We start from the raw sequence: 23,087 nt of genomic DNA, 5'->3' as shown, positions 1-23,087 counted from the left end.
AGTCTTGTAATCAATTCTTTTAGATGGCGACCTATTGATAATAAAGCAAGTCATGTTAACAAACTCTGCCTAGAAGCTTTTCTCTAATCCTACATTCAATTTCATACTATAAGCCATTTCTATAAGAGTCTTGTTCGTCATTTCTGCCAAACCATCATCAACAAAATTGGAGTCGATGTGTGTTTCACAACTGATGAAAAAATTTCAGTATAATTGATTCATTCTCTTTATGAGAATCCCTTGACCACCAATCGAGCCTTAAACTTTTTACCATCATTTTATGATGCAGACTCTTTCTTCCTCAACACCCACTTGGACCTTATAACTTTCTTGTCCTTGGGTAACTCCACCAAGTCCCAACTTTTATTCTTATAGAGTGACTTCATCTCTTATGTTATAGCTAGCATCCATTTATTGCTATCATTTGAGTTGATAGCATCTCTATAGCATGATGGATCATCTACACCAATAGTTAGAGCAAAGAAAATCATACCTTAAGCTTTATGGATTCTTCTTTCCCTATCTCTTGTCAAGTTATAGGGTTGTTCTTGCTCTTGAACCATGTTAAGAGCTTCTTGAGAGGAAATCATATATTTTCTTGTTGGTGGATCAGTCTCATCCACCTCAACTTCTGGTTTCTTTTCACCATCTTTATGTTATATGTAATCCTTCTTATTTGCTTTTACCATATGTTCCTCATCAAGCACGTCTCTACTTATGACAACCTTATAGAAATTAGGATCTCTTAACTTGTATCCCTTCACCCCCCTTATCATATTCAAGAAAGATGCATGATTTATACTTAGCGTCTAACTTGGAACATTGTCCACTATGCACATAAGCAGAACATCCAAATACTTTCAAATTAGAATAATCAGTTAACTTTTCAGTCCATATCTCCTCTGAAGTCTTGCAATCAATTCCTTTACATGGTGACCTATTGATAATAAGGCAAGTCATGTTAATTGCCTCTGCCCAGAAGCTTTTCTCAAATCTTGTTAATCTCATGCTATGAGTACTTTCTGTAAGAGTCTTGTTTATCCTTTATGTCAAACCATTATGTTGAGGTGTCTTTGGTGTGCTAAAGTGATGAGTGATTCTATCGTTTCTACAAGCTCCATAAACTCATTAGACTTATACTCTCCTCTATTATTTAACCTTAAGTATTTTATCCATTTTTTTGTTTGTGTCTCTACCTCTATCTTCAACTGCTTGAATTTCAATAATGCCTCTATTTTATTCTTCCTAAAGTAGACCCACACTTTTCTTAAGTAGTCATCTACAAAGGTAATAAAATATGCAGCCCCACCATTAGATTTAATTGGTGCAGGCCCCCATACATCTGTATGCATATAGTCTAAGATGTTACGACTTGTATGCTTTGCAATTTTGAAAGCCACCCTACAATGTTTTCCCAATACACAATATTTGCAAAAATCTTGTTTGCATGACTTAACATCATTCAATAAGTTTATTTTATGAAGTTTCATCATACCCCTTTCACTCATATACCCTAGCCGCATATGCCAAAGAGTGGTCTAATCTGCACTGGCCTCTTCATTGATGGTCATAGTTCCTCCACCTGAAATTGTATTCCCTATCAAGTTATATAAGTCCCTTGTCAACTGGTGTAACGACTCCAACTCATACCTGTGAAAAAGTGGAGAAATTTTTTTTAAACAATTACAGAAACAAACCCAGAGACTCGGGGCCTTACAATCATAACACATCCACAACCACAAGGGATCTTACACCACCATTCTTCAAACCAAAATAACTTTATTCATTACTCTATAAAATTTAAGAACGATAAGTAAAGAAATGACAAGTAAAGCAAAATATAGAGTCGCTGATGCAGGGCAGGCCCAAAACAACCCAGGCGTCACAGACCCAACAACACGCAGACGTTGTTTCGGGTCTGGGTCCGGACCTGATACTCGGATCCCGCTGAAGCCTTTAAAACCCCTCTAGGGTTGCGTAAGCAGGGCAAAGAAGCTTCAGAAATCACACACACAACTTTCCTTTCTTCAGCAGTTTTCTTTTCCTCACCTTTTAATTGATTTCCTTTACAGTTTGACGCCCTTTGTTGTTGTTTTTTTGTTATTATTGCTCTGTCAGTTGTTTGCAGCAGTCTTTACTTTTTGTCAGCCTTTTTTTTATTTATTTTTTGTTTTGGCTTCTTCCGGTTGGCTCATTGCAGCCGTAGGTTTCTTTCATGTCGGTTGCCTTTGTTTCTTTATATTCAGCAAAAGCTTTGCTGCCATTTTTGCTTCAGTCGCACATTATTATTATTTGTTTATTTTTTTATTCCTCTTTTTTTTAATCAGTCTGTTTAATTTCTGTGAGTCTTTGTCTATCTTGTCTTCTTTCATTGTTAGTATCCTCAGTTTGCAAACGTTACCACTTTTTTTTTAATGCATTGTGGGTTGAATACATTGATCTGAGCCTTCTTGTCTTCACGCTGCCATTGGATTATCGTGTTGCACAGTCATGCATTGGGAAGATACAACCTATGTCTTTTCATTAACAAGGCTATTGGCATCCTCACTACACCAACAAGCTTCTCGTCAACACCTGTACGTGAAGGTTGCAGCTTTCACCATTGCGTCAAGTGGTGGTTGTCCTTCTCATCGCTGAGTAGCGCACGGTCGTGTGGGTCATGTTCTTGTTTACCAAGACCACATACGTGACACTGGGTTGTCTCGCTGCATCAAATGGTATTAGAGCCCAGCCCTTCCTCCTTCGTCAATGGCATGACGCAAGAAGTGAGGAACGGTCCTATGAGCGGAAAGGCGCGAGAGGAGATCATGAAGCGGCTACTCAACAAGTTGATATGTTATGCCTAGAAAATGAGGTAGTCGGTCTGTCAAAATGAATGGATAGAATCGAAGATCAGTTGGTCGTTCTTGAATCAACGATGGAACAATGTGCAGTTCCAACACCAACGCCGGTAGCATATCCGGTTGGCAGCGCAGCAGCTCGCGTGAATCCCATCTTCGCGAAAATAGTCCAGTCGATACACCCTCAGCGTGAATCTCATCTAACAACAGATAACCATGCCCTGCTCCACAGTTCAAAAGTAAATGAAAGAAAGGAGAATGGTACTCAAACAATAGACCATCTTGAGTTGCCAAAAATGGATAATAAGGGTGTGAATGCCTATCCTAAAAATAATAGCAAGTCTGGGGGTGTGACACAATCTCTGATGCGTCTTCTTGAAGATCCTGATTCAAAGGGGCCTGAGATTCATGGTTATAAATCTAATATTAATGCTAAAGATGATATTGGCACAAACAAATTCATCGGAGGGAATAATGAAAATCTGGAAGAAGATGTTGATTCCTCTTTTGATTTATTCTGAGAAGGTGATGGAGAGCAAGCTGATAACTATAACTATGACTATCATGATTATGTTGATGACTCAATGTGGGGTATGGAGGAGTGGACAAAGAAGAAATATGAAGTGAAAGAAAATTTTGTGAAGATAGATTCCCATATTTTGTGCACTCTAGTAATAACCGATATCAATGATGAGGGAATCCCATTTATTGGTGCACACTTGCCAGTTGGAGATGTGGTCATTGGTAAATTTGCAGAGTCAGAAGCAGCTCACAATTTTAAATAGAAGCACCTAACTTCGGTGTGTGTCTGATCTATATGCTTACTGAGGGGAAGATCAGTCGTCGGAGCCTACTTCTTCCCAACCCGGGGAGAATGATGCAGAGCAGGCCCAGAACATCCCAGGCGTCACAGACCCAACAACACGCAGATGTTGTTTCAGGTCCCAGTCCGGACCCGATACCCGGATCCGGCTGAAGCCTTTAAAACCCCTCTAGGGTTGCATGCGCAGGGCAGAGAAGCTTCCGAAATCACAACTGCAACTTTCCTTTCTTCAGCAGTTTTCTTTTCCTCACCTTTTTATTGATTTCCTTTACAGTCTGGCGCCCTTTGTTGTTTTCCTTTTGTTATTATTGCTCTGTCAGTTGTTTGCAGCAGCCTTTGCTTTTTGTCAGCCTTTTTTATTTTTTTTTGTTTTGGCTTCTTCCGGTTGGCTCATTGCAGCCGTAGGTTTCTTTCATGTTGGTTGCATTTATTTCTTTATATTCAGCAAAAGCTTTGCAGCCATTTTTGCTTCAACTGCACGTTATTAATGTTTGTTTGTTTCTTTATTCCTCTCTTTTTTAAATCAGTCTATTTTAATTTTTGTCAATCTTTGTCTGTCTTGTCTTCTTTCATTGTTAGTATCCTTAGTTTGCAAACATTACCAGTTTTTTCTAATGCATTGTGGGTCGAATACATTGATTTGAGCCTTCTTGTCTTCACGCTGCCATTGGATTATCGTGTTGCACAGTCGTGCATTGGGAAGATACACCCTACGTCTTTTCATTAACAAGGCTATTGGCATCCTCACTACACCAAGAGGCTTCTCGTCAACGCCCGTACATGAAGGTTGCAACTTTCACCATTGTGTCAAGTGGTGGTTGTCCTTCTCATCGCTGAGTAGCGCACAGTCATGTGGGTCGTGTTCTCGTTTACCAAGACCACATACGTGACACTGAGTTGTCTCGCTGCATCAGTCACTCTATCTCAAAGTAGAATGCCAAGTAGCCACGCAGTATTCGTAGCTCTCGATAACAGTTTGTCTCATCACTGGGCATCAAAGGTTATAAAAAATATAAAATATACGATGTCAGAATCATAAATTTTGCGTACGAATTTTTCTAATGAAACAAATAAGCAAGAAGAACATAAAACAGATTTATGCAATATTTCAGAGAAATATGACAACAACAGTTCCAGTATTCAAATAAGTATTCATGCATTAGCAATACTCATCATGCAACAACACTATATCACAGATATGAGAAATAGGTAAATATGAATGAACTAATGGAGAACGTGAATATGCATAGAATTAATGCATATGCATGAATAACTTATTATCTTTTATCAAAGTTTTCTTTTGTATCCATGTCCCTATTAAATGCACACATTTTTGGTTTTACTTTTTATTAAAACCCGCGAATACGAAAAAATGGGCACGATAATTCTCAAGTTCAAGTTAGGTCTTCAGTTGTAGCTTAACACACAATTTATATTTTATTACTGGATTTCACACTTGGCCCTTGATCGATATCAGAAATCAACATCATCTATCGAAACATTAGAAATCAACATCTAATGTCAGGACACCAGGGAAATCAACACCCACTTATGTCAGTTTATTCGTATACCAATAACAACAGTTGTGTCTGCACACCACCCTCAGGCAAAGTGGCAAAATCTTTCTAAAATCATGGCCGGAAGGTGAACCACCTAGTTGGATTCAGGCGCACAATTGCACACAAAGTTTTAGTATACTCAGGGTTCTCCAAAACCGCAGTCCAAGATTCACATACTGTAGAAGAGATATCTAGAAAAAACATTAATTACATTGCTTCCTCTTTTTATCTTTTCATTAAAGAACGATTTATTTCTCAACATTTATTTTATAATTCAACATGCAAAACACAACACCAAAATTTGTTTTGCAAATCAGCATGCAAAACACAGCTCGGGACCATAACCTGTTATAATATGAACAATGCAATTAAATTTAGAATTTCAATAAATCTCAAATTGATTTTTGCGATGCATAAAGACTAAACATGGAGCAACACCTGCTTGTGTCTCACACAACCTACAGTGGTTCACATCAATGCATCAAGTGCAAAAACCACAATGAACATGTAATATATGCAACCATTCAACATGTTCATAAATTCACATACATTCACACACATTATGAATGCACATGAATAACAATTTCATATGCATATGAACACAGGCTTAAAAACACACATATGGTTCTTATATGTTTGCCTCATGCATCTCATTTAAATATGCACATGCCTATGTTGATGCCTCATAAGTTACTTCCAAGAATTCAACCATTAGTAATATGCACGTTTATACCATGATAAAATTGAGAAAATACCGATTTTTTTTGTAAGGAAATAATATTCGATAAGACGGATCATTTTTTCAGCCAAACGACTGTGAAAATGGGATTTATCTATAATGAATTATGTGAATATCATGTATTGGGATTTTTGACAATTTATTTGATGGTTTGTTATTGAAAAATCATGGAAATATGAATTCGACTGGCCCATTTATGCTCAGTCGAATGCATATTACCCATTATTACGTATTTTCGGCCTGACAACCAATCGGTAAATTGTTTGTATCTCTCTTGTCCAGAGAAGTTTTTTTGAATGGTTTCTTGTGTTGGAAAGGTAACAAAATTTCACACAATCTGTGAAGCGTTAAGCTCTGTTTTTGGACTGAGCACTAAACTATGACAGTCAGAACAAAAAAGTATATGCGTGTACTAAACCGGTTATATCTCTCTCATACGAATGAATTCTTATGAACGGTTTATGGCATCAGAAAGCTGACAAAATTTTCTACAACTTGTCAAAATTTTTATTTTGTCCGCAAAATGTGCACTTCTCTGTGACAATTGCAACAGTCAGACATAATTTAGGTCTGACGGGTTCTGAACTATCTAAAGGCCCGATTAGCAAATACGTGCGAAGTCTTTAAGGCTTTCGAGTATGGTTTTGCGAATTTGCATCATGCTGCATATGAACTGTCAAAATAAATTTTATGAGGCACGAATTGAATGAAGTGATAATGCACTAATTTGCTTTTGTGGTTATTCGCTAATTAACTAGACGAAAAGAGTTTGAATCGTGATTGAATATGAATGTCTAAATTATTTATGAATATTGACATCGACATGAATGACATATGCATGATAATGTGAATGGATATATGCATTTAATTGTTATGATCTTTGCCTCATGATGTATGTATGCTTAAACCAAAAACGAAAGAAAAACATTATGCAATGATACATGAAATATGTTTTTCAAGAATATGCATCCATGGGCCCGAAAAAGGATGAATCCCTTAATGAGATCCATAAGTGTGTGCTGCATAGAATTAATAAATTTTAAAAATTGAGTCATGTAACACTAAAATTTGATACTTGAAAAAAGAGAGCAAGCAGTACTTTAAGCTTCGTGGATATTGTTTTTAGCATGGAAGATTACTCCTCCCCAACCACTAAGATAGGGAAATCATCTGCATTTAATTGCAGTATAGAGGAAAGAAACTCTTGAGTGAAAAATTGATGCATCAGAAAGACGGTGTTGAGAGCGCTCTCTCGATACGCTCGTCCCTCACCTGTACATTGGTGAATGGTGTTCGGCCAGGCCAAAGCCATAATTGTTGAAAACACTGCCTGCACCATGGCCCTAATCTAGGTTAGGGCTCGTGTTTGTACCCACAGGGATAGGAACTGAAACCTAAATTGTATGCGCATTTAACTAGGCATGACATGCATTATTTGAAAAAAAAACTTAATCAAATATGTTAAAGTTACTTATGCATATAGTTCAAATTTCATAATAGTAAGTGCATGCATTTTTAATTACTCATGCATATTTTAATGCTTATGGTTAAGTTTTTATTTTTTATTGAAAGAGTTATGTAAATAAATGTTTAAAAGTCCTATAAGACATTTCACGTATATATTTTTAACGTGATTAATTGATGTTTGGACATGTGAGTATTAGATTAATCTTCTGCATGCGTGTTTTCATTTATATGTGTTGAATAACTCTGCCTTACTGAGAACTTATTAGTCTGATGCTATTATTATTAAATATTTTTTAGGTAGCAAATAAATGACCTAGTGATGGTCGGAAGTTGCAACGAGGACCGAGCCAGTTCTTTTCCATTTTGGGATTGTGTTTTGCATTGCGAGCATAAGTGCTCAAAGACCGATGATTATTTAATTTGAAAGAACTTTGATATTATTTAATTCAAAGTTTGTAATGGATATTTATTTATTTGTGAATGTTTAATTTTAAAACTGATGTGTGTTTGAAAATGATATTATAGAAATGTAATACGCCAAAGCTTTTATCATGTTCGAATGTTTGTTGCAATTTATAAAACCATTTCAAAAAAAGAATTACATGAATTTCAAAATAAAAATTTTAGGGTGGTACGGAGGGACTAATTGTTCCCATGTCTTATGTGGCAAAACAAAGCCACATCACCCCAACATGACTGACTGAAGTGATTAATGAATTAATCGATCTTGGCCTAGGTCCAAAATCCACAAGCGAGATAAAGTGCAAGTTGGGGTAACAGTTAAACGTGGTTTGCTGCTCGTTGCTCCTAATGGCTTCGAATTCCAGGTTGAGAACGGCTCAGAACCTGATTTTTCAGCCTGATCTTGATCCACCCCTGGTCCAAATGTGACATGCAGAATAAGACCAAAGCTCTGACTCATGATCTAGACAGACTCGGCTTGGCAAAACTTGGTCTTGGTCCCATTTTCATCCCATGCCCACGGTAATAACCTAGCCTGCAAGGTCCCATTTTAGAGAAATGAAACTTTCACTGTTATATCTTATAATCAATTTGTTTTTCATGCTAATGACAAAAGGGTTCCTTCGAGTCTACTGTAGCTGTCTCACTAGTTGATTGTTACCTACCGTTGAAATCCAAGAATCTCATCCGACCCCGCTTTTCCTCAATTACATGGTAAGGACCTTTAGTTCACATGTCAAGGATCAATGTAGAACCTCAACTACAAGTCTATGCCTTTCCACCACAGCCAGCTCCTTCTGATAGGGATGTTGGATCAGATACCCGACGAAATCTGAATATGTCTAGTCAGATTCAGTAAAGCAGGTAACACCTGATTTAATTATGTAGTTTTTTACATCCAAATACGAATTCGAATATGGAATCTGAATCCAATGGATAACCTCTCTCACATATGAATTGTAACTGATGAGCTAGTCTGATTCGAGGAAGTCCAATCTAATTCAGTATGCAGATGTACACCCAAAGATGAATCCAAATCTGAACTAAACCTGAATCCAGAAATCCGACCGACTCCAATATCTGAATCATATGAAATTAGTTTGTCAAATCCAGATTCAGTATTACTTTTCATCATCCAACTCCAGATCCCAATTTGAATCTGATTGGGTAAGATCAGAACAGGATTTAGGACTTTGGAGAGGAAATGGACGCACAATCAGAAGATTCATGTAGCATCTCTTCTCAAAAAAAAAATATGGATCCGACAGTTTGAATTAAGAGTGGCCTCGAAATTGTACAGAAAACGCAACTTACCTATCGAGAGAGGAAAAAAAAAAAAAGATCAAGATGGGATGGGCTCAGCAACGCCTACATCCAAACAGAAGCAAATCCGTTTTCGTCCCTACTCCCTGGTCCAATTATCTTGTTTAGTGCTCCAACTGTATCATGTTACGCACTAACCAGTCCCGTTTTCTTTCATTCAATTCAATTGAATTTTATCCAAAAATAGATGATCAAATAATCAAAATTTCTACAATTACAAAATTTCCTTCTGACCTAACAGCCAACCCAGGCATGTGGAGATTTTCTATTTTTTCTCCATCTTTTCTGCCTTTCTGCATTTCATTAGTGATGACAGCAGGGAACTACAAGTACAAGGATGCTGCAAAGACGATGTCTCGCTTGATCATCGAGACTGCTTCTTCAAACTTCGCTTCAAGCTCCGTCTCCCCGATTGACTTTGCCGCCTGAATTAGCTGCTGGAGAATTTCCTCCAATCTTCTAATGGCTCTAATTAAGCTGCCCTCAAAGACCTGTGTGAACTCCATGATCTCGTGAAATTTTGCTCCCTTTGTCCATGAGTACACTGCCTCCATGATGTCAGGCCTGAAGGAATGAACAAAATTTTCGATATCGATCTGCACCTGTTGAGTTGACGACACAAATCAGAAACTTTACGCCAAGCAGTAGCCATGGCTTCTCATTGATTTAAACTATGAGAAAGGACTCGAGCCACAGTGGAATTAAGTGTATAATTGCCAAGGTTACAAGAACATGACAATGATTCGCTTTGGGGGAACGGTAACCCCTAACGTAATAATACCTTGTGGCGCATTCAATGTATAGAAAATTAGTATACACAACCAGCAGGTTCTGAAACAGATTTATGAACTCAATCCACCTCACATAGGAAGTAATGACTGATACACATTTGAACCGTATCAGGTGGTCCTGAAAACAATGACCAACTCAATCCATCTCACATAGGAAGTAATGACTGATACACAATTGAACCGTATCAGGTGGTCCTGAAAACAATGACCATATCCAACCAGTCTGATCCAAACTTTACCAGACCATCCATAAAAGCTCTACATCATCACTACAAAGTTCTAAGAAGATGAAGATGATAAAGCTTGGAAAAAGAGTGTACCTTACACTCAAGCTGCATTTTGGCAACCCTTCTGGCTGTTTCTTGGAGCTGAGAGAAAAGAATTTCGAGTTCCTCCCTCGGTTTTGGAGCATCCTGAAGCTTTTCTTGCCACACAAAACATGAGAGGAGAGCCACCATCTGCTCCACGCTTACATCCTTCAATATTCCATTAAACATGAGCTCTGTCAATGTTAACTCGTCTGCACTACTGATCTCACAGGCCACCTTGCCCTTCAACTCTACAACATCTTCCCGAGTGGTATACCTACAATCCATGCATAAACCGCATAAAGGAGGGCGTAACAAACATTTCTCTGAGTTCAAATTTGCCAAAAGCATGCCAGGATCACAGTGGTATAAAAGCACTACTGGTAGGAAATTACAGCATTTATAGAATTTCATCTGAAAGATGAAAACTAGTTTTAGCTAGATGTAAATAGGAGGACCATGTTTTTCTCACAAACAGTTCAAGTATATACACTTGAAGTGGAGAAATACCTTTAGAATTTATCAGCATAAAGCACAACTGTTCCACATAGATACTATGTAGGAACATGTCCAATTCTATGAAGAAATTTTATTCCACTAGGAAATAAAGAGCACTCTTTTGTTAAAATTCCAAGAATATTTTGTTCATTTGACAAAAATAAAGAACAAGACATTATTTTCTTATTGAAAATGAAATAAAAATTTTCAGTCCAGCTACGCTAGCTTGTAATGGATAAAATTAAAGAATGGACAACAAAAAAAATCCACTATATCAAAGCCAGAAATGGAACTTCAACTAGCATTACCCAAGTCTCCTCAGAACTCGCTTTCTAGCCTTTAGTTCATCTTTAAAAGCTAAGGATGTGGAAGTACACATTGCCTTTCTGAGTGACTTGATCTGGGCGGTAAGTTCTTGTTTCTTATGTAGAGCTCTAAGATTTTCTTGGAGAAGAGGAGATTTGACAGTTTCATGTCTGTTCAACAGGTTCTCTAATGCTTCTAATCTCCGGACAGCTTTCTTGTATGAGTTACTCTGAATCTGAGGTTGTCAATAGAAATTAAGATCAAGTCCACAAGAAAGAAACAAGAATGAAAGTTTACATGATAAATTAGAAATACCTCCATATCTTCTTCAGGATCCAGAAGAGGAACCCCTTCAGGAAATCTGGAGAGAACCTCAGGAACCTTCTTCATTGTATTTCCACGTGCTTCCAGAGGCAGAAGATCTTTTGGTATGAGTATGCATACGCTGCTCAAAGAATCCATCTGCATGAATATGAAACTTGCTCAATCAGCAAAACACATGGGAAAAAATTACATATGTAGGTAAGCATTGCCACATGCAACCTCAAATTCAAACTAACTCAACAATAAGCTTTAGCTTTAATTTGACAAGTACAAACTAGTTTTTAAATATCTATTTGTCAATTACAGAAAAGAACATGATGCGAACTCCAATTTAAAAATTTAGCCAAGAAAATTAATTGCTGATATTCATGTACTCTTATCTGCAATATATGCATGGTGACGTCTGATAGACACCAACCTTATCAAAGTCTTCAATAATAATAACCAAATCTTTGATAATAATAACAATCAGATCATTAAATAACCTTTACCTGATCTAAAAGTATTGAGACAACAAGAGGTTCTCCAGGCTCTGATATAGGAACAATATTGAGTGATTTTTTGCCAGGTCCATCTTTACTGGCACATCTAGTCAAAACATCAACGGAATAACTTGCCTCCTCTGGTTTTCTACTTGCGCTATCTAAAATTCAGAGAACATTAGAAAAACAAGGTCAATAAGGACAATAATACATGCCAATAGAACATAAAAGGTAATCTAAAATCCAGCAGACTCAACGCACTATCCAGTAAATCTATCTCTATGTTTCAAAAATAATGCAACAACCTTCAATTGAGAAAAGACTGTCTAGAGTTGAAAAAGAACAGCTTTAAGGCATATGAATTCAACAGCTAGATATTAAAATCTTGCTAATAATATGTTAGAAAAGAATATGTGTATATATATATATATAATGGTGAGTAAATAAAGGAAAAGTCACCATTAACAATATCTAAAAGAGTAACAAAAAATAGGAAATCTGGAAACAAAAGAAAGTCCAGAATACAACAGCAACAGGGTAAAATCTTTTCCGAAGGGTAAAACATACGAAATGTTCGAGGAGAAGAAGTGTACCAAAACTTGTTAGTTGATAGCCATCAGCCAGTAGGAAAACAGTAAAGGTAATAGCAAGGAAAAACAAGATAGGTTTTCCCTGTCCCTTTCAATGTTGCATGGATCTCTCGAAACGTATAGGAAGTTTTCTCCCTTAGCCAAATAGGGATCAAAAACACATTTAAAGTTCATAGATCCTTCCAAAATGCATTGTCAGAAATGTAATGAAACAAAATGTGCACGAATACAATAAGCCCCTAATGGGCAAAGAGTGCACAAACACAAAGCCCCTAAAGTGCAAAATACAATAAGCCACAAGGGCTAGCACAAACACCTCACAAAAGAGTAGAAGAGAGAGAGAGAACACACAAAATATAAAAAATAATATCTAGTGAAAATGCTTGAGACAAGCATAAAAGAGAGGCAAGAAGCCTCTTTAAATAGGCCACAAGAGGGCTCATAGAGCTTTTGGGGAGCTCCCAACAGCTATAAATATAGCCGTTGGGATGTCCCCAATGGCTCTATAAGCCTTTTACAAAAGTGTCCTTTCACTTTAGTACATACATTTTTTAATATGGTCAGCTACTATTACATAAAATGAAAAGGACTAAAATGCCCCTGAGGACATTACTAATTACATGACAATATATATTCACATAAACATGTATATATACATAAAAAAAAGTATATACATAGATAAATATGTATATATTTTAAAACCCACCCTCAAACTCACGGTGAGATCACCGAAAGTTTGCCTAGAAGGGAGAAGAATCAGGGAAATGGCAATGCTTTGGTGAAGAAATCTAGTTTACATTCTAATGTGACATAGGAAAGTTCAATAGCGCCTTTCAAAAATTCATCATGAACATAATGGCAATCCATCTCTATGTACTTTGTTTGTTCATGAAAGGTGTGACTGCTAGCAATGTGATCACGCTTTTGTTGTTGCAACACATTTTCGAAGAAGTAGAGATGGGTGACTCCTATGTCTTTAAGCAGACTCTGCAACCATACCATTTCAGTGGTAGTGGTCGACATCACCCTACATTCAGCTTCAATGAAAGACAGTGACACCTTTTGTTGTTTCTTACATCTCCATGATATCAGCGAATCGCCAAGTAAAAACAATATTCTGTGGTAAAAATACGATCAATGGGGTTGCCACCCCAATCAGAGTCATTATAAGCAATTAAAGTAGAAGATGAAGAAGAGTATAAGAAAAACCCTTTTGTCATTGTCGCCTTCATATATTGCATGACGGTTGCCATGTGAGTAGTAGTAGGTGCGTGTTAAAATTGACTGGAATTGTGAACCGCATGTGATATATCTGGTCCAGTGATAGATAAATATGTAAGTTCAATCAACTGACGATAAGGAGTAGGATCTTCTAAAGGAGTTTCATCATTGGTCATCATCTTTGCGTTGATCACTTCTGGAGTATCCACCTTCTTTTCGTCAGTTAGTCCAGATTTTTCAATTATATCTGATGCAAGTTTCATCTGGGAGAGCACATACCATCTAGGGGAATATGCAACTTCAATACCTAAAAATACCTTATAAATCCAAGGTCAAACGTATCAAAATTTCTTTTAAAAACATTTTTAATTGTTTCAATGTCTTTTTTATCACTTCTATCGATAATCATATCATCAACATATAATAACAAAATAGTTATAATGCTTCCTACATTTCTAACAAAAAAAGCGGTGTCAGTATAACAAGAAACAAATCCACTATCAATAATAATTTTATTAAAACGGTCATACCAAGCCTTTGGAGCTTGTTTAAGACCATAAAGAGCCTTTTTAAGTTCAAGAACTTTTTTTTTCTTGATATCAAACCCAGACGGAGAACCCATATAGACTTATTCACAAAGATCACCATTGAAAAAAGCATTTTTGACATGTAATTGGTAAAAAGGCCATTGTTTGATGGATGTTAAGGCAATTAAAGTCCTAATACTAGTCATCCTAGCAAAAGAGGCAAATGTTTCATCGTATTTAATATCATTCTCTTGTGAATATCCCTTTGCAACTAGCCTAACTTTATATCTTTCTAAAGAGCCATCACTTTTGGTCTTTACTTTATAAACCCATCGACACCCAATACCCTTATTTCCTAATGGTAGATTTACTTTTACCCAATGTGAATGTTGTTTGGCTTCATGCAAGTTAAAGGGTTCATAATAGGCATGGATGGAGCATCATTAAACAAGCTCTATATCGTAGGACACAAACCTTTGAAGTAGAAATCCTAAGAGTTTTTCTAGGTAAAGATTCCTCTAAATGTTCTTCTAATGGAAGATTTTGTGAATAAGTTTCAAAAGCATTTTGATGACTTTCCCCTTCATGTCGGGTATACACACAAACTTCATTAGAGTTCTCATTAAGGGAGTTATCCCGATCAAAGGAATTATCCCTATCAATATCAAGAGAGATACTCATATCACCACAATCAATTGATGCACCAAAATTTTTTACGTAATCAATTTCCTCCTTATGTTTATTTTGATCAAAACCTATGTCATATAGGTGCGGGTGCGGTAATATCGTGTGTTTGTCCATCATTTTAGAATTTAGATTATGAGATTTCTGAAAATTTGGCTAAATGTTTTGGTAAAGTTGATAAAATCCTCGATTTTAGCTGGAGTCAGCTGAATCTGGGCTTGACCCAGGACCCATTGACAAGACCTAAACAGGCCAATTAAGATTTGGTAGAACTTTTTATTTTTGACCTTTAAAATCGAGCAAAATTCAAGCTAAATTCGGGTTAAATTCAAGTAATATATCATTATATGCATCTAAAAATTTTGAAAACATTGATATTTTGTTTTTCTGAATTCAGGCTACGGTTGGCCCGAAAATCACATTTTTTCAAAAATGACTCACATGGATGTGACTAGTTCTGGATTGAATCGGATCCGATCTGTTTAATCCAAGTTGATATAGATCTAGATCCAATCCAAGACCCATATTAATTAGGATTTAGTCCACTTTGTGATCTATATGGATATTGGATATGGATTTGAATTTGTATCTAGATCTAGATCCGAAATCCAATTCCAATCAATTTAAAGTTTTGAATTCAATATAAAAGTTAAATTGAGTGAAATTTCATGTTAAAAGGACTCCCAGAGGGTGGAGATACCCTCTGGAACATTATAAAATAAATAAATTAAAAATAATTAATTAAATATTAATAATTAATAAATTACGTATTTATTTTCTGGATAAGGGGGAGCTCTACATTTGGTAGAACTCTACCTACATAGGAGTTATAGATAGATCTTAAATTAGTTAATAGAAACAAATAAAATAAGTGATAATAAGAGGATAATTAGGATTTGGTTAGAAAGAGACAAGACTCTAGAGGGGGCATCACCTCTCTCTAGAAGACCAAAAATTTTTTTATAAAAGGCTCTAACTCGCACCTTTCTCTAGATTTTGTTTTCTAGAGAGAGAGAGGGAGAGAGAGAGAAGGAAGAAGGGAAAAGAAAGAAATAAAAAGAGAGAGGAAAAGGAAAGGAAAGAAGGATCATTTTCCGTTTCGATCGTCTGACGAACACTTTTTTGGTCTTTTTTATCTTCGATCGAAGGTACAGGTTCCTCTCTTGATTCGAACAGGGAGAAACAGTCAAAATCTAGTTTATGTGAGATTTTAGTAGGAAAAAAAAATCTGAACTGGAATAAATATATATATATATATATATATATATATATATATATATGTTGTTAAATCAGCCATTGATCCCTTTTGGCATGAACGCGATTTCTGATTTCGTGCTTACAGTTTTCATGTTTTAAAGTTGAATCTGTCCTGCATGTTATTTTCTGCATATATCTCAGTTGTAAATATGTTCTGCGTATTTTAAAAATTCTAAAATTTGATTTGTGTGTTATATTGTGCATGTTTATCAATTGTAGATATGTTTTGCATGCTTTCATGATTTGCATATTTTCATGCTAAAACAGCAAATCTGATTTGCATGTTTTCATGTCAAAACAACAAATCAGATATGCGTGACACGCTAAAAAAAAGAGTGAATCCGATTTGCATATTTTCATGTTAAAACAGCAAATCTGATTTGCATATTTTCATGCTAAAACAGCAAATCTGATTTGCATGTTTTCATGTTAAAGCAGTAAATCATGTGTGTGACCTGTTAAAACAGAAAATCTAATTTATATGTTTTCATGTTGAAACAATGAATCGGATTTTGGCGTGGTTGGCTTTGAAAAAAAAAACAGCAAACTGGAACTGTTTGTTTGCATATTTTAAAACAGTCAATCAGGCCTTATGTTTCTTTTTCCCAGCATGTTGTTTCCTTTTAGACTGCTGGTAAGGCTGTGTATCAGCCTCATGTTTTTCCAGTATGTTGTTCTGTCTCATGGGATTGTTTGAATGTTTATGTATCATATTACTTTTATTTTCCAGCATATTGTTTCTTCATGTAACTGCTGGCAGGAATATTCATTCGATTTACATTTTTCTAACATGTTGGTTTTCTGCATTGATTGTTGGCATAAACACATGTATTTTTTCAGCATGTTATCTCTTTGTATAAGCACGCATCAGCAGAGTATTTTCAGCATGTTATCTCTTTCCGTAAACATGCATCGGCAGAGTATTTCTAGCATGTTATTTTTCTGCATATATATATATATATACATATATATATATATATATATGCATTGAACATGTGATTATGTGCAGCATTATCCGCTATCCACCGCCTTTGGGTGGCATGTTTTCTACATGAGAAACATGTTGCCAACATCATGCAAATGCTGTCCTGTGTATCGTGGCAGCATAGATATGACTCGGAGGTTATGTTCTGTATCCCGATCATGCCCAAATTGGTTACATGAATGGCATGATCATGCAAATGAATATCATGTTGGCATAAATGTGCACATCATGAACACGTAATTTCTAAAGTTATTTTGATGTTGCATTAACATGATCATGTGCATGCTTGAATGTTATGCATGAGATGAATCATGAAAGAAAAATGCATGTTGCAAGCATTTGTTTGTATGCATATGCAATTTGTTTTGTATGTACATTCTTATTGTGTATGAATGAATGTGCATTGTGGACATGTTTAAATAGTTGTGTATGTGCATGTTTACTGAGAATTTTGCTTAAAATGTATTAGTGGTCAAATATAAACCACGGTAGGCAATGTGGGCCAGGAGAATGTATTGCTCCAAAATTAGTGTTTATGCATTGCAAAATTCACTCTTGAAATTATTGGCTTTCTAAATTAATTGCACTGTTAAAATTGTAGTGAGTCAGGTCTCATGTTACGTTTTGCATGTTGATTTGCAAAACGATTTTTTTGTAAAGAATTTGACTTTTGTTAAAAAGATAAAAGAGATAAACATTGTAATTAGTATTTTTTTTCTTCCTGGAGATCCCTTCCACATTGTGGGAATCCTGGATGGCGGTTTTGAGAAAACTGTGAGGATACTAAAACTCTGTATGCGCTCGTGCCCCTGAACCCGATAAGCTGATTCACCTCCAAACCACGGTTTTAGGAATTTTTCAGTCGCTTTGCCTGAGAGTAGTGTTGTAGACACAACTGTTATTTTTGGTATACCAAAAAAATAACATTAATGAATGTTGATTTCCTTGGTGTCCCGACATTAGATGTTGATTTCTAATATTTCGATGGATGGTGTTGATTCTTGATATCAGTCGAGAAACAAGTGTGGAATCCAGTAATAAAATACGAATTGTGTGTAAGCTACCACTGAGAACCCAACTTGAACTTCAGGAATTGTTGTACTTGTTTTGAATACCCGTAGGTTTAAGGAAAAGTGGAATTAAACTTGTGTGCATTTAATAGGGACATGCATGCAAAAGAGAACACTGATAATAACTTAATAAATTATTCATGCATGTGCATTGAATCATGCATATTTACTATTCTGCATTAATTCATGCATTCTTACTTGTTTCATGTGAGAAATTGTTATTGCATGATACTTGCTTTTAAATGCTTGAATGGTAAATGAACTGTGAGCTTGTTATTCTTATATTACTTTAAATGTATTCCATGAATTTGAGTTATGCTCTTTCTTGCCTAATTGGATTTTTAGAGAAATTCGTACAAAGAATCTTTGATTCTTACCCAGTACTTCGAATGTTTTTCTCAGGACCTTGAGCTCAGTGATTGGGATGACTGCCACATGGAGCCTGCGAGATCACGTGACTTACTTTTGTTATTTTTGGATAGTGTGGCTATGTGATTTCATACTTTAATTTAATTTTGTTCCCAGACATTGATTTATTGATTAATAAAGTTAGCTATTTGATTGGTTAGTTCAATGTAAAGATCACTTGTGGTTTGGAAGTTGTTAAGTCTCTGAGGCCCCGGATCCTTGGGTTTTGGTTTTCGCAATTGTTTAAAAAAAAATTACTTTTCACGGGAATAAGTTGGAGTCGTTACAGGTGCGGCGATGCGGCACTTTAAAAAAACTTGGGTTCGGGAGTGTGTGTGTGTGTATATATATATATATATATATATAAATTTTAACGATTAACAGTAACACTAATGAAATAAAAAACAATTATCATATCATCAATTCATCATATATGCAATAAATTAAATTAACAATCAACAATTTTATTTTTCATCAATAAAAACTAACACCATAATTAAATCAACCTAAATATATTATGGAAACAATCAAACAAGTAAAGCAGAAAAAAAATAAATTATAAAAGAAGCAAACAATGCATAATTAAATACCAAAAGTATACCCTACACAATGTATATGACAATTAGGTAATGATCATAATAATTTGCTGCTTTATCGTCAAATTCATCATAAGAAAGAAGAGTAGGCTCAAATAAGTTTATATTTATAATGTTGAAATCATGTTCTCCCTGTAAGTCACACTCCTCTGGGTTTACATCCCAAAATTTGGATGATTCTTGTCTACATTACAAACCCAATTTTAAAATGTTACATACTTGCATATTTAAATGAAGAAACGAATAAATAGTCAAATAACTAAAAGAACAATTAGTACATGTATTCCTCATTGATTCACGAAAGTAATCGAAGACTGAAATGGACATAGACTAAATCCTTTGCACGCTTGTTGGTGAGTTTGTTTCTCTTTATGTTGTGGATTTGAGCATATGTGCTCTAATTTCTTTAACAAGATGAACTAGCAAGCTGAGATAGCAATCTCAATGCAAGACGTTGAAAAAGAAGTGTTTCTGATTCGTATGTTGACCACTATGTGATATCATCCATATTCTCCTCCTTTCTCGCTATTAATGTTTGTCCTTATAACCTCGAAGATGAAAATTTTTCAAATTCTTGTGTGACTTGATTTAGAATATGTAATTCTCGATAAAGTCTTGTCACACACGTATTTCTATGCCTTGATAGCTCTGGGTCTAAATTTTGAGAGACACGGCCAACACCACCTTCCAGCCACTTCTTTGCATAATATTTGGGATTGAGAGAATGTGTCATGCAATACAAATGAGTGTTGCTCTTATCCTATCTTCTAACTAAAATTGAATGTATATAATTAAAAAATTCTGAATCATCCAATGCAGGATTTTTTCCCTCATGCTTGAAAACTACAAATTGCATTTTTTCAATCATATTATTCTATATTTCATAAACTTTGTAAAGCATGGGCTCATCCTTGTCAACTTTTCTCAACATTTTCAAATAGGTTGCGTAAACTCAAAGAAATATACGACTCTATCCCAAAACTCCTCATCAATAATGAATTTCTTAATTTCTTGAGCCTTGACAATATCATCAACACGATAGAATATCCAATTCCCTATGGTCACCATGTTAACCAAAGCATTCTTGACTTCTTTAATTTTTTTCACCATCACAATGATGGACGCAAAACGTATTTCAGCAACCTTCTACAATTTCAGATCAGAATGCTTATTAAATATCACATTAGCATGATGGTGGTTGACAACAAAATTCCTAATGCTTTTGACATTTTTTCTTAATTCCTCAATCTATCAACATAGAACATATGTTGGTGAATTTTCTTCTTCTTTGCGGTTGCAGATGCTCTTGAGAGTCAGATTCAGGAAACCAAAAAAATATGAGGATACTTACTCTCCAAACTCAGTGTTGCATTTTTACAAATTGGAGCTTTTTCTGTGATGATTTGCACTACTTTCTGATCAATCATTTCTTTTATTATTTCTATAAATAACTTCTTCAAATATTCAACATTTTCATATTGCCCAGATGCATAAACTGCTTTCAAGAATACTGGGTCACTAAGCGAACAAGCAAGGAAATTAATCAGTAGACACTTTTGATTATTTGTCCACCCATCAGAAACAATGAAAACTTCATTTTGTTCCAATGAAAATATTTTAATCTCTAGCAATCTCACAACATTTTCCCTCTCTTCTGCAAGAATTGTCGTTCATAGTTTTTCTGAGCTTGGAAGTACATAGCCACTCAAGTACAATTTGCGAGTGAAGTATTTAAATCCTTCCAATAATGATTTTTAGCTGTATTAAATAAAAGTAAACTAGAATAAAAATACCTCCCTACTTTTATATTCATCTCCAACCTTCTGTATGTATTGAATGATGCTTATATCATTTTCCTTCATGTACCTCCTACATCCACTTTTCTTTTTTTTATCATATTCTTGGTGGCTTAAAAATGGTACATTGATTTTACAAGAATCACTCATTGTCTTCCTTTTCTCATATTCATCTTGTATTTTTTCGTATTGTCTTTGCATTGCCTCATTAACTCTTTTGCATCCTGAAATGCCATGTCCTGATATCTTCAACAAATGAGCCTTAACCCTTATGTAAGACCCAACATAATCTTTCTCAAAAAGCTTGCATCGAAATCTCTTATTTTCACAACCTCCTCTATCTTTTTCAAGATTATCCACATATGCAAATAGTAGGCCCCCATCGTCACATGATGCAACCAACAAATTAGAATCAACACTACCACTACCAGCAACACTAGCAGCAAAAATTGCATGCGGAGACGAGGATGACGTAATTCCTTTCCCATTGTTTGAGAGTCTTTTCCCTTTATCCATCATTTTCGTCCTTAAAACAAATATACACATATATATTAAAATAAAATTCATATCAAGTTCGATAGAGCTGAACCTAGCCAAGAGTCAAACCCAGCCCAAAAAGGGCAGGGTTCGACAACCCATGGATGGGAGCCGAACCCAACCTAGAAGGGTTGGGTTCAATAAAGCACAACCCAACCCAACCCAACCCAACCCAACCCAACAGGGCTGGGAGTCGAACCCATCCCAAAAGGGCTAGGAGTTGAACCTAACCCAGCAAGGTTGGGTTCGCAGAGTTACCGGAAGCTTCTTAGATAGGTGGGAAGCTCGCTTCTCGGAAACTCGCTTTGGAAGCGCGATACTCCTCGCTTCCGAAACTTGATGAGAACCTCGATTCCCTCACGCTTCTCCTATGCTTTCCACACGCTTCATTTATTCTTATTATATGTTCTCTTACTCCACTTTTCATGCTTTTTATGTGTTTTATCTGACTCTTCTCACTCACTTCCATGTGCTTTCGCTAAAGTAGTCATCATTTTTAGATTTTGTTAAAAATTTAATTCTTACACTAAAAATCATGAAATTTAATATTAGTCACTTTTATTTTAGTTTTTATTTGTGTTTTATTTTGATTCTCATTCAGTTCTTATATATATTTTTTATTCCTCGCTTCCCGCTTCCTATATATTTTAAAATGCGTCGCTTCTCGCTTCCGCTTCCCGTATCATTTTCCTCTTTCGCTTCCTAGTTTGGCAACCTTAGGTTCGACAGAGCAGAACCCAGCCCAAAAGGGCTGGGTTCGACAGCCCAGGGTTGGGAGCCGAACCCAGCCCCAAATGGTTGGGTTCGACATTCAATTGTTGGGAGCCGAACCCAGCCTAACAAGGCTGGGTTCAACAACACAGGGCCAGCACAACAAGGTTGGGAGCTGAATCCAGAGAGAGAGATTGAGAGAGAGAAATATACCTTGCAGTCGCCAGAGGAGGAGAGGAGAGCTCGGATCGACAGTCAGAGGAGAGGAAGCGTCAAGAGTGCAGTTGTTGTCCGTCGGAGAAGAAGAGGAGTAGAAGAGAAGGGGGGAGGCGTCGGGGTCGGGGGGAGGGAGATTGGGCCTAATCTCCCGCTCAGTCCCTTTCATCATTTTTTTTTGTTCAGTTATGGACAATTATGACCTTGGGTGCGGTTTAACCGCACCGGGTGCCGCAGCTACACCCGAGTCACTTCGCATTGGCGCAGGTGAGCACCCTGTTGGCCAAATCCCTGTGACATAGATCAAAACCATTTTGATCTTCTACAAATGTCACACTTCTTGAAATGTAAAGTTTGGTATTTTGAAATCATATCTATATCTTTTTTATTTTCACCATACCCTAAGTGAAAGTTTATTTTTAAAATTGATTTTTGATAAGAACATGAAATTCTTTAAAGATTAAAAAAACATTAGATTTGAACCAAAGGAAGTACACCCATGACACAAGTATACCTAGTATAGTCATCAACAAAAATAATATAGTAGGAATAACCTCCTTTTGACAT

At 36.0% G+C, this 23,087-nt stretch overlaps 1 protein-coding gene across 2 annotated transcripts in view; it reads right to left on the bottom strand.

Annotated features, from left to right (window-relative positions):
- Nucleotides 1-9,339: 9,339 nt before the first annotated feature.
- MTR4 (RNA helicase, ATP-dependent, SK12/DOB1 protein) overlaps nt 9,340-23,087 on the bottom strand; it is a 38,772-nt gene continuing 25,024 nt past the window's right edge. For both annotated transcript variants that reach the window (XM_090002214.1, XM_090002215.1), the window contains exons 10-14: nt 11,932-12,083; nt 11,432-11,578; nt 11,119-11,351; nt 10,325-10,589; nt 9,340-9,815 (exon numbers count right to left, since the gene is read on the bottom strand). In XM_090002214.1, the coding sequence (XP_089858340.1) occupies nt 9,537-9,815; nt 10,325-10,589; nt 11,119-11,351; nt 11,432-11,578; nt 11,932-12,083 (1,076 nt within the window). In that variant the 3' untranslated portion in view covers nt 9,340-9,536. The remainder of the gene's footprint in view (nt 9,816-10,324; nt 10,590-11,118; nt 11,352-11,431; nt 11,579-11,931; nt 12,084-23,087) is intronic.

Source organism: Nuphar pumila, chromosome 4 (assembly GCF_984573655.1).
Source record: "Nuphar pumila chromosome 4, dmNupPumi1.hap1.1, whole genome shotgun sequence".
NCBI lineage: Eukaryota > Viridiplantae > Streptophyta > Magnoliopsida > Nymphaeales > Nymphaeaceae > Nuphar > Nuphar pumila.
This window is presented reverse-complemented; position numbering and strand designations above follow the sequence as displayed.